The sequence below is a fragment of the Bombus affinis genome, chromosome 2 (assembly GCF_024516045.1).
Source record: "Bombus affinis isolate iyBomAffi1 chromosome 2, iyBomAffi1.2, whole genome shotgun sequence".
Taxonomy (NCBI): Eukaryota; Metazoa; Arthropoda; class Insecta; order Hymenoptera; family Apidae; genus Bombus; species Bombus affinis.
In genome coordinates, this window is record NC_066345.1 from 12,550,010 (window position 1) to 12,562,908 (window position 12,899).

General features: G+C 46.6%; 1 protein-coding gene across 2 annotated transcripts in view; it reads left to right on the forward strand.

Moving 5' to 3' along the window:
* LOC126925010 (protein vein) overlaps positions 1-12,899 on the forward strand; it is a 198,994-nt gene that overhangs the window by 105,236 nt on the left and 80,859 nt on the right. For both annotated transcript variants that reach the window (XM_050740102.1, XM_050740109.1), the window contains one exon: positions 8,412-8,574. In XM_050740102.1, the coding sequence (XP_050596059.1) occupies positions 8,412-8,574 (163 nt within the window). The remainder of the gene's footprint in view (positions 1-8,411; positions 8,575-12,899) is intronic.

The following is a 12,899-nucleotide window of genomic DNA, read 5'->3' on the forward strand; positions in this document are numbered from 1 at the left end:
CCTGAGCGTTGCTCAGTGTTCTCGGTAACGATCTCGCACGGATATTTGCGCGATTCGTGATCGCAGAGAATCGCACGATCGCTCTAAACATTTCCGTTTAGTACGAAATACGCTATGATATAGCACGAGTCATTTAAGACGAGCCATCTTTTTCAATGTTCGAGACAAGTAGTAATGTTTGAAAGAAAAGTTTGGGAAGCCACGGGCGTAATAACGAACGAAAAATGAAAATTCAAGATGTACGCTTCAGAAATACCATACTGCTGAATCGTACTCGATCGATTCAAAACACGAGCAAACTTTGTCGAAGTGCTGAAGAATAATAATTAGATGTAATTTGCTACATCGAATGTTCGGAATGGTGACCAGCCGTATGCTATAGCCGGCTACCAGAGAACCGGAGAAAAATCGTCCGACGACGACAAACCTTTCACGCTTGAAGCGAAGTCTTGATGGAACAGCGATCGATAGGGACGGGTAATGGTTCGAGATGAAAAAACGAGGATATCGACGGCAAGCGGCGGCCAATTAATTCGATAAAGGTAGTCAGCCGAAGTGACTGAAAAACAAAGGGAAACCGGTGACTTTCGACCGATTGATCGCGATTAAATATTTGTCAGGATCGATCGGTAATCAGTCGCGCACAACCGATCAGATTGAGCTAACGAATCGAGTGAGTAACCGGAAGCGCGCGGTTCTGCTGGCGGGACAGAAGCGGTCTGTAAACCAACGAACGGACAAAGGTGCAAACGCACAGAGTCATCCTGCGGACGATACACGAGCCCGCATTAATCGTTTCGCAAAGGGCCGGACAGACAAGCGCAGCGTGAAACCGCGCGATATCGAATCTTCCGGCGCATCGAGAATTATGATCGCCGGTCCGGAAGTTAGTCGATTACGAAAATTGTCTGGAAACGAACTGGCGCGGGAACGGGAATTGCGCGAACCTTTGTCTACGCCGCAATGAATAGCGTTCTTCGCCTCCGGTTGAAACGGCTCTATTCGCGTTCAGTTCGTTGCGAAAAGGTTTTAAAAGATCTGCTTTCACTCGGGTATCTGGGTATCGCGTATCACCTGGCGCGCCTTCTATCTTTAACCCTCTACCGCCGAGCTGAAATCTCACAGACTACGCTGATTTTATTTTTCTTATTTTCTACCATTCTTTTTATAACTAAGTACTTGAATTTCGTATTCACGCAAATAAACCGACATAGCTTGTCCATTTTACGAAACGACGTTTGATACGTGTACGTTGTAATCTGTCAGGGGGAAAAGAAATTGAGTGAAAGCAGTAAGCTAATAGTAACATAGCTTTGCATTCTTTTACGATATAGAATACCTGTCGGTTTTGAAAGATAACATGGAAAATTTATAAAGAGTCATATTGCATCTTCGTATTGCGAGAAAATCGATCAGCCGACAAATAAGGCTGCGAGATGTCGTCTTAATCGTTTGCACTCGAGAGGCGACTTTCAGTCACCACGGCATTCCGTGCTGCAACTCCAGTGACGAGCGAGAGGCGACAGTCCCTGTTTATGCTAGATTTCGACATCTCTTGTGTTCTTTGTTAGGAAATGTAAAGTGTTAGACTTTAAAATGGAGATAAAATATTTAATCCCATATCCCTCCGAAACTATGGTTCACCTATGGTATTGAAGCAACGTCTTCGGATTCGACGATCATGGCTAAAGTATTATAGTTTAGAAACCCTAAAAAAAGTGGTTTTCGGAAGTGAAGTTAGCTCAAATGAAGATGAACTTGATTTTGAACAGTTGAAAAATGAGATTAATTATATCAAGACTGAATCTTGGCGAATGCTTTATATGTTATCATACAAAAAAAGTACAGAAATTAATATTACAAAATCATGTTTTCAAAGATGTAAATATAGATAAATTATTAGAATATAATGTTTTTTTAAGTTAATTTGTATATGAAATCATTTTACACTAGCTGTAAGACACGTCACGTATACGTATAGGAAAAAGTGCTCGAGTGCAAAGGGTTAATAATAATATCGCAATAAAAAAATATCGTAATAATTCCTGACGATGAAATCGGCTCTCCGACCATTCTCTTCCGTCATGTTTATCGGGAAAATGTACGATAAAAGTAAATCAGTAAGAAAAATTGTCAAAAACGTTCTGTGTGTACGTATAAATTATCTGTACGTTCACGGGTCTCGTAGACTCCACCTCGGGCTTTACGTTTCAAGTAGATATGTTCCTCGATAGTAGAGTGTTAACATTCATAACGATGGAATAGTTTCACCGCCAAATCGGAGTATCTTATCGTAGGGAACTTCGTTGAAAGTACTTTTTTGTAAGTTTACGTGCGAATAAATACTTAACGTGGAGCAGAAGCCATAGAGAATCGTGATTGCTCGCGATTCCCGGTAAAAATGTCGATCGAAGCGTTGATGACAAACGTTGGTTGTAATAACAGGACACAATCGGCGTGGTCGATTTGAATATCGACGAGCATACGAACAGACGACGCGCAAATATCTCCATCGAAGCGAAATTACGGCGAGCAACAGAAGACCCTGAGGAGAGAAACAGATTTCACGTCGGGGTATGATATCGCGGTTGATGTCGCGTGTACCGTGCGATACACGAAGAGGGCTGTCGATGACGCCGCGATACCGTTGGAAACGCCACTTTCTCAGACCCACATCCAGCTACCAGCCAAACTCGTTTCCAGCCGACGACGTGCCAGGAATCAAAGATTGCGCGGAAATTACATAATCTATCGCCGACTTGATATGATCGACTCAGTACCCACCCATTGTGTAACCTTCGAGATTCCAATCGTTCGATAAAATTAGACCAGGTGTATCCATTTTTTGAAAAAGCCACGTTCCTGGTGGAACTTTTCTTATACCTCGCTGAACCTCTAGATAATCGAATCACGAGTTATACAAAAATAACTCCATTATTTTAGACGACCGATGAAAAGATTATTTCATTGCTAAGTGTCCTATTTGTAGATTTATCGTCTTTCTTTTGCTCGAGTTTACTTACAGAAATCGGGTAGAGCTTTTATGGCTTAAATTTTCTAAATCCGAGATATTCGGTGAACTTCGTAGGGGCATGCGATCAAGGTAGACAGTTTGAGACGATCGCGTCGATGTGTTTCTTGAAAGGACACGATAATGAAAAACTGCAGCCAGATAGAGTCAGCGAGGACGAAATGAAATTTGGTCGGCACCAGGTCGGAGGGCGCGAGACAATCAATTATCAGGAGCAAAGGGTGGTCGGTCGAGGGTCGGCCGTATGCTTAACACGAGGTTGCGCCTCGTCACAAGCCGTCGGTGCACCGCGGGAACTATGAATCAAGCAAGCGGCATGGCCGGTTGCCACAACCCTCGTTGCAGAGCAGGTCGAACGGTCGCCATCGCGTCAGCTCGAGGGCAACGTGGCAACGCGCTATTTGTTATTTTGCTCTTTCGGCGACGCGTTCATTAATCAACCTTGCCGCTCTCTTTGCTGGTCGCTCAGCATGTTTCATCCCTCGTAGCGGCCCGTGACACGCCGCCTGACAGACCCCGCGTTGCTTTTCTCTTTTCCGCGTCTCCGTTTTCCTTCCGTCCTTCCACGGATTCGATCGATCTACAACGACGACGGATCGAACGACCGAGCATGGCAGTCGCGAAACGGGACCACGTATTATTCGTCGCACAGTGTCGGCTACCAAGCTTTTTGCGACAAAAACTTTTAGCGCGGCAAAGACGGAAGATCCGAGGATTGAGTGAAAAAGACGATCCGAAGGATTCTTTGCAAAGAACTGAAAACGCTTAGTCGACGCCTCGCGTTCAATAACGTTGCGCTACTTTGGAATTTTTGGACGTTGGAAGCGTCCAACTTTCGTCATGTCGCTTCTCCCACAAAGTCTGCCTGGCGTATTTCTTTCGTTTCGAAGATGATCGACGAATTAGAGGTAAATGAATCGGAAGGTACATTCTAGAACATAAACGAAGTATCGTCGAGAGAGACGGAGTACGATTCGCGAACGATTCTCTATCAATTGGAAACATTCGATAGACCCGATGTTAATATTAGTGACTTTTTCCAACATCGTCTTTCTCTTTTCCGATTCGCTCGGTTCTCCAGCCCGGAAGACTCCGTCGAACTCGAACACATTCCATATTATTCGATATGAAACCGTCGTCCGATCAAAGACGGTTACATTGCCTTGAATCTTATTTCCGTGGTACCGTCAGGCGCCTCCAGGCGTTCCAACATTTTTAATTCACGATTCATAGAAGAGAAACGTAAGAGCTGAAAGGAGAAACGAGTCGCCACGGCTAAAACGAGTTTTTCCACGTTTTCGTGGAAGCACCGCGCTGAAAAAGTATTTCGATGAAAGGTCCGGCCCTCTTTCAGAACAATTTTTCTTCTCCCTTCGCTCTTCGTGGCGGCGTTCAGCCTCGTCATCGACAGCTCGCACAGCCCGTTACCACGACAATTGCGCTGCAATTCCAGCATAAATTCAGGTGCCTGGAGAACTCGATCGAGGCCGATCCCGCGAGTGCCATTTAAATTTGAATTTCGCAGTCAGTTCGCACGGCTAATCGTTAAATGACGTTTCGCAGTGAGGGCCGCACGCGGCGGCCTCCGGCAACATGGGAATACCGTGAATATCCACCTTTCGCCTCTTTCCATCCCCGGATTCGTCTCTTCTCTTGTTCGTTTTACGTCTCTTCGCGTCCCACTCCTTTCCCTTTCCCATTCTCTATCTGTCTACCCACTCTATTCGGTTTTTCTTCGTTCCTATTCGCACCAATGCCACTGCGTTTCTCCTCGAACGTACGCGCACAGACGTAACCGGTTAATAACGCATAGACCGGGCAGCTGGTGGTGCCAAAAATCAGACACGAAATCCTCTTACCTCCAAGTGAATTTCAGGCATTGTCCGATCCGGGCTAACTGCCTTCCTACCTCTTTCGGTTCAACGCGCAAAAGCACTTTAGCTATTGGCTCGAATTAATATCTCCGTGACTTAATCCGACCAACGACTACGAGATAGTTCCGCTTTTTCAAATAATCCACGGCTCGGAAATAAAACGTCGAAATGGGGAAACGTTCGGTCAAGAAAACAGCTTTTACTTCGTTCTTCTGGAAACTTGGCAGCGTGACGCTAATAGAGTTCCGGTAAATTTTTGTATACACTCGCAGATGCAAATATTTGGCGACGTTCGTGAACGGATCAAGACTTAAGTCGTTTAGTTTAAACGTTCGTTTCACCGACCACTTTTTTTCGAACTGCGAAGTACCGGAGACGCGACCAGATCGCCGGGAAATTGCAGGCGTCATAATTAATGAGTTCTAGGTCGCTTCTTTCGTATCTTTAACTCCTGTTCCGAGACGACGAGAAATTATTAACCGGGTCACGATGCAAGACAGTCGTAAAAATGTTGCGACAGCTGAGTTCTTTACAGTCTGCTCCGATCCATAGAAAAAAGTCACGGGCCGCTATAATACGAAAATAAAAATGAAAAATAAATTCACATCCGTTTGATAATATATTTACGAATCAGTCTATAATCGACTTCAAGAAACATTGGCGCTCGTCGATACGCTGACCTATTCCACTGTACTGTCTGTCATGGCCGAAATCTGGACGTCGATCAACCTGAAACAATCTACCTGTCGCTGTGAATAAATGTCTCCGATATAATAAGGACGACGATATCCAATCTCTTCTGCCTTAGATTTTGCCATAGATCTGCCAACGGACCGCGCGTCAATACGTTGACTCGTACTACTGAAAATCTTCCTTAACCTGCTATAAGCTTTTTACACTCGTGAGTGGTCTGCTCTTATTACGAACTCTCTATCTATCGAACGAGTTTTTACTAATTAGGTCAGCCAGGAATAACAACTGTTAATTCGAGGAGTGAAATATTAATTAGCGAAAGGTTCATTTTAATCCTTTAAAAATCAAAGCGGATGAATCTCGGGCGTGGATTCTGGAACGGAAATGACGAGATTGCATGGCGTGCGATATAACGTTAACCAAACCCCTATGTTTCGTCTGTGAGATACGTAAGCTCGTAGGACGAGGTAGATTCGTACGCGACTCTATTCCGAAGGATCGTACGCGGCGAATACGGAGCTGGCACGGTAAGTTTCGAGTAACAGCGTCGCCCGGCGACGACGACATTGATGGAAACGTATTAAATGTCCGAAGGCGTTCTTGCCGCGACGTGGAACGTCGTGGATAATTCGAGCGTCGCGTTTCGGCTCCCGAGGGAATGCTGTAATTACGCCGAGCACGCTAGTCAAAATACCAGGCGCCGCAGCAACGAGAAACGGACTTGAAAAATAGCGAAACCCTAGCGAAAGAAACTGCTGTTAAGATTGCTGGGCTCGGTTCTACGCGATTGCAAATATCGTCGATTTTGCTATTAAACCACGAAGCTGTGATCAATCTTTCGCGAGACGCGCAATAATTTTTGCAAATTCGCTCGAGACTGGAAACGCGATTAAGATCGCGTATCGGGCCCTTGATTATTTCGATGATACCGCGTTTCTAACGTAGATTATCCTGAATTCTTGGCTGATAGCTTGTCGTGACTGACGGCACGAGGACATTACCATACGTAATGAAAAGTACACGAGAAACGAACCATCGAAGTAGCACGATGAGATGACAAAGAATCGGTAAGAAAAGGACACGAGTAAAGCGAGCCGTGATCCATTTTTATCCGTTATACTCGTTCCACGATACAATGGACGAGCCCGTAAGGAAAGGTTGGCGGATCTAAAATTAGAATCACCACCGACCCACTTTCCCAACGGTTTTGATTCGGACCCAATTTAGAATGGCAGCAGCTATCGGGGTAACAGAAATCCAACTCCTCGAGTGAAACGAAAGCCTTCGAATGCACCGTCCGGCGAACCATGGAGCACGAGGACGCTTTTTCTCGTTGCACGGTTATTAGAGAATCCTCGGTAACGAGAGGCAAGCGTGTGCACGAGTCGTTACAGGGTATACGAAGGCAAAGAACCGGCAGCCGCCCCGTTATTATTATTCTCCCTGGTCCGTGGCATAATGGAACGGGCGTTTTCATTGAACGTGTTCGTTGCGTTCGACCGAGAAGTCCGACATTTTCATCGGGAAATAATGCGGGGCTGGCGCAAAGGATTTCTTCACGACGGCCTACGAAACACGCCGAAAGCTCTCTCCTTGTGGAGAGTCTCGGCCGTTTTTATTATTCAGCCGCTTGATCTCGCCGCGGCTCCACCTGAATGGGGGGAGCAACGACTTGGTCGTAATGGAGGTGTATTATGCATCGTGCAAATGAGATTCATCGGATTAAACACAATGAGTCCTCCCGTTGCACGATCCACGTTCAATGGACGATGGATTCGAAAGTGTCTGTTCGCGAGGTCGTCGAACAAACGAGCTCGTATCCTGCTGCGACGCGTTGTATCTCGTCAAATGTAAGATCGCTCGACGAACGAGTATTCCGTGCTTTCTCCGTTCGTGAAACGTTACACATAGCGCGTGCGATGTAGCAAACAATCGGAGTTCGCAGTGTCGTTGTTCTTCGTCGGCCGTTTTAGAAGTGGATCAGCTTTCAAAGTCGTTGTTACTCGATAATCTTGAACGTTGATTTTCAATAGCCCCCGGGAAATACAACGCTTTGACTTGAAATCAATAGTTCCGGGTATTCCGTGGCGAAAAGGAACCTACTCTATACGATTCTTTAAAGCGAACTACGCTACTTCCCTGTAAAGAATGCCCTTTTCTTCCTGCCTCTAACGATTCTGCCTTTTCTTACGAACTCGGGTCGCGCCGGGACAAGCCGGATGCTCTCAGTTCAACGTTCACCGCAGGGAAACGAAAAATTCCGTGAATACATCCTTTCCAACCCTTCTACTGCTAGGTACATTCTTTTGATAGTTTTAGAAGGAAATTTCGATGATAAGAAATTATCACCGGAACGTGCGAATAGTTTCTCCGTCAAAGATCGCGCAATTTGGAACACATATTGCTTCGTGGAGCCGTTTCTCTCGGTGGCGAGAAGTACGGCTCTCGAAAAGTTTATTAAAACTCCGGTAGGATTTCGTCGGAAGTTTCGTCAAAACTTCGAGACACGTAGTTGGACGAAAAGTTCGAAAGTGGCCGCTTTAAGAATTCTCTTTCAACGGCGCAGATTTACCCGTCGCGAAATTCATTACGCGTCAGAATTTCCCACGGACGAAGCTACGTCGTTCGTAACTTTCTCCCTAATCGTCTTTCGGATATTCCATTTCGTGTCCAGCTTCCGTTTCATTTGCGATCGTCGACGTGACTTCGACGAATATCACATAGAGGTATCAAAGATCCGAATCGATTCATCGATTCAACGAATCGACGATGTAACTACACGACTTTAACGAGCGTAATATGTCTGATTGCAGTGAGGGAGGTTACGTTGTCCGAGCTCAGGGACTCGATAGCGAGGTTACGGGAGAGAGTGAAGCTCGTATGCCGAACGAGGGGTTCTCCGCCCCCAAGGGTGCACTGGCTGAAAGACGGTATACCGCTGCACCCTCGAAGAGGCCTCAGGATTCAACACAAACGGTGAGTCTGCTTTCCACTTTGGTTTCCAGCGAAAAATATTCGCGAAACAGCTGGCAGAAACATCGCGTCTGCGCTTCTGGCTATTTACGAGAGAAAACGTACAGGTTGCGGTAAAAGGAATTCAATGGAGCCGTTCTGAAAAAAAGAAAGCACCGAGTATAATGCGCGAACGTTTCGCGTGCGTCGGAAAAATCGTCGGGGTAACGACTCGTCGCGGCCCACGCGAAACTATTCGCTCGTAGCGAGCGCACGTTCCCGCTCGCGAGACAACTTTTGCTTCTCAACACGAAGCAAACGGTTACGAAACACCGCGAAACTTTCAGATTTTCACCGAACGTTTATAACCGGGATAACGTACGACAAACTCGTCTGTTCTCCGACTAATTCGCGATTAACGAAATCGTTTCGTGTTTGGCACCGATTTCCAACAACGACTCGCGAACTTCCGCCGCTCGTTTTCTCGTCGTTTTTCATCGTCCCCCACCATCCTCTCGATTCAACGTTCGTACAGCTTCTAATATCGTTGCCAAGAATACTACTCGCGTGTGACATCGATTTCTGCCCGCCTCCGTCGTAGTCGCGTGCCTCCGAGCAATCGATCGTAACGACATAATCGCCATTATTACGCTCGATTTCTTTTATTACCACCGTCGTGGCTCGGTTTCCTCTAGAATGCGCGGCTGGGAAATAAAAAAGGCCTCTTAATCGTTTCGCTTGAACCGCCTCCAAAATATTTATTCGCCTTGTCCACAAGAAGCCGCGATCTTCGACCAACGATCTCCACCTTCTCGTGTTCTATCTTCTTCTGTTTCTTTCTCGCTTGTGAGCAGTCCGCGAAATCGCGACGAAAGATCGAGGGAAGAAACGACGAGGGTGGTGTCGCCGTTCGAAGGCCGATAACGCGAGTTTCGTGCGGCGAACACGTGCCGAGCTTGTTAAAGCGATTGGCGGTTTGTAAATCTCTCGCGTGGCCGTGTGGCTCTGCGAGCGGTTACCACGGCCCTGGGAACCGTAATAATTTCAGACGGCCTTTCGGCCGGATTTACTATCCACGGAGGAACGATTATAGCGAGTGAGCCGGCCGGCCCTCTTCTCTGATGACTCAACTGTTGGCAAGACTCTCGTTTCGCTGATGCTGGTGCTGCTTCTGCCGCTGTTACTCTTTAAAGATGATGTATTCGTGTGGCAGTCGAGGTGGCCGCGTGTGCGTGCAGCTTCTTGCCGGTCCGACGCGAGCATATTGTAATGGAAACCGTCAGCTTCTTTTTCCTTTGCCCGTCAAAGTCTACGGTTTCAAACTTTTCTTCCGAGCCGCTTGCGTCGCTCTTCATTTTTCCCGTCCTTTCCTCGTAATAACGCTTAAGCAACGCGTCTCTCCTTTCTGCGACTATCTCTCGCAACTATGCGATATTGTAAACTGTTTTCTTGCGAGTTGCTCCGAAAGCTGTCGGAGAAGGCTCTGCTTTTCAACGATGTTCCAGGCGAGAAGAAAGTGAATCGCGACATATTTTTGCTTTCGCTCTCGAAAACGCTACGAGAGGATTCGCAGGGTGAGTTTAATGGCCGTTTGTAATTAGTCGGTGGGGACGCTTTACCGGGAACGCGAGAATGCCAGCGAATCGATAGGAAAGTGGCACTTGCCGCGATTGCTCCGCGACGACACGCCCGCCACCATTTTTATAGAAATTTTAATGAATACTCGTAAGTAATTAGAGACCGAAGAAATGGATTTTTCATATTTTGCGTATGATGAAAGGGTTCGACGAAGCGCGATGCGTGACGGAAAAAAATAGCTGGAAAACACGTCGCACAAAGATTACGTGGTATGCTGTACGGGCGAAATTTTTGTTGCAGAATTTTTTACGAGTTACTAGTAATTAATTAATCGGCAGACCACGCGTGAAAGAATGTTCTCAATTAGATCCCCGGTCGTTTACGTTGCGTTGGTCAAGACAGCTGTACTCGCGTATCGTTGATTTATGACTCGCGAGGGAAACTCATTCTCCTCGCTGGAATTATTAGCGGCCGACATTCTATACCGTTTTACGTCGCCCATCGATATTTTGAGTTTTATTACCTTTCGCGGATTAATCAACTGCCTGTCGCTAAAGTTCCAGCCATCGCTCGAAACTCTAATTTCTCGAATAGTCGCTTCGAAACGGAGAAACAGCTACGAAGGAAGCAAGATGGAAATGTTTCGTACATCATTTATGGTATACGTTATTTTCTATATCTTCAGACGTTTTTATAGGTCAGGAACAAGCTGATATATATATAATTATATATTGATATGGAAAGAAATTTGTCGACCGGGAACTTTTTGGGGAGCTTCGATCGCAAACTTGTGGCCAGTGTGCAACGCCATAAAAGGAAGGTCTTACGGCGATCCTTCACCGAGTATGTCATGGACGGGACTGGCGTGCGCTCTGTCGTAATTTTCAATTACTGTCTACGACGCGGACCGGCCGAAGCCAGCTCATTCCGCTGGAAGCACGGGTCCTCGTCGTAAAATCGAACGTGCCCGGGGTTGGTCGCGTGTACGTGGAAGATTCACGAGCGTAAGATCGCCACACCGTCTCTTAATACGATCGACAGAGTTTCGATAGACAGAATGTCACCGTATCGAAGTTACCGCGCAGCCATACCATGCAAGCAGAGAAGGATATCGAGATTGCACGAAACGAAAGTTCGCTTTGACCAGCGAGAAATTTTGATATCGTTCGTAATGGAATCTGTTTTTCCTTCCGTACCAGCCACGTTGTACCCGATCGCGCTTCTTTGCTAAGGGCAAGAAATTTCCGCCGGGGCGCCGATGGATTCCTATCGCACAAAAGGAGAGGGCAAAAAAGCGGCAAAGAGAAAACAGAGGGCGAGCGTTGAAAGGAGTCCCGACGTTGCCTCGCGACATTAATTTTCCACCAGCATTCAATTAACTTGAAAGCCCAGGACGCGGCTCAAAATTACGCGTCAATCGAATTAAGCAATAAACAAGATTCGTGAAAGCGGCGATGCCTGAACTCGCGTACCGCGCGAGACCACCGAACGTTGCTTTCAGAAAGCAAAGGGAACGAGACATTCTCGAAAGAATTCAGTCCTTTCGAGTAATCGGTTGAACAGAATTTCTATTAAAGGAAAATAGAGTTTATTTGACAGTCCGCTGATGACTTTCTAATTTCCTTAAAAGCGAACGAGAACCTCTGCCGTGTCTTTGTTTAATTTCGCGTTAGGCGACTACCGAGTGGAAAGAAAGGACAGTGGCGCGTGCCTGCGAGACGCTGATTAATATTCACCGCGAGAATCTCGACATCGAAATTAATTTAACCGGGCGTTCGGCGTCGATATGACGAATGACTGGTGGAAAACCGAGTCCGATATCCAGGCACCGGTGAATTAATATTAACAATTAATCAAGGCAAGACGAATACGCGTGCTTCTCGTTGAAGTTTGATCAATGCCGACGGTTGCAGCTGGCAATTATTCCGAAATTATCACGTTCGTACGTTGTCGTTACGTACAACCGTGTTCCTGGGCGTTTATTATCCGGCCGGCAGTAGTTATCTCGCTAATTTGTCATCCGTAAGTACCGGAGGGGTGAGCCGGCTGACAAAAGTGCACCGTCGCGTAAGAGCCCTTATCGAGAGTGCTTCCGCGCGACGTTCTTTGCGCCCCTTCGCCCGTAAATTAAATGGGTAAATGTTATAATTACGAGCCGTGCGCTTCGCGCCTTACGCCTTGCGCTTCGTGCCGTTCAAAGAATCGGAGCCGCGCACCCTGCATTTCGCAAACACGTTAATCCCGTGAATCTTCTCTTCCTTTCTCTTGCCGGCTCTTCCGTATTACCTTCAACGCCGTGTTTTTTGAAGCACGTAACTCTCTTTGCCATTTAATTATATCGCAATGGGAACGATCGCGAAGCAAGTCAGGAGGCTTTCGAGCCTTAGGTATCCCGTTTTCAAACGAAGGCCTTTCATTTGCTCATCGCTGGTGTATTGCTATCGAATTTCCATCGATCCGGTGGACACTAGGCTAGCGAGCGTTATCTGACGCGGCAAGCTATTAGGTGATTGCAGGTATACAAAACGTATTTCAACTCTACGTTTTCCGAACGTCTACCTTGGAGCGGCGGCCAGCTTTGAACTACGTCCGATCAAACCGCCGTTCCTGCGTCTCGTCCATGAGAGAAAATTTAATAGAAAGTTATATCTCGTAATTTTCCCCGTTGCGTTGCTCGGGACCAGACTGCGGAAGCGACACGAGGAATCGAAAGAACGTGGAAACGGAGGTAGTTTTCGGGAGAAACGAGCCGTTATCTATCGCTGAATATC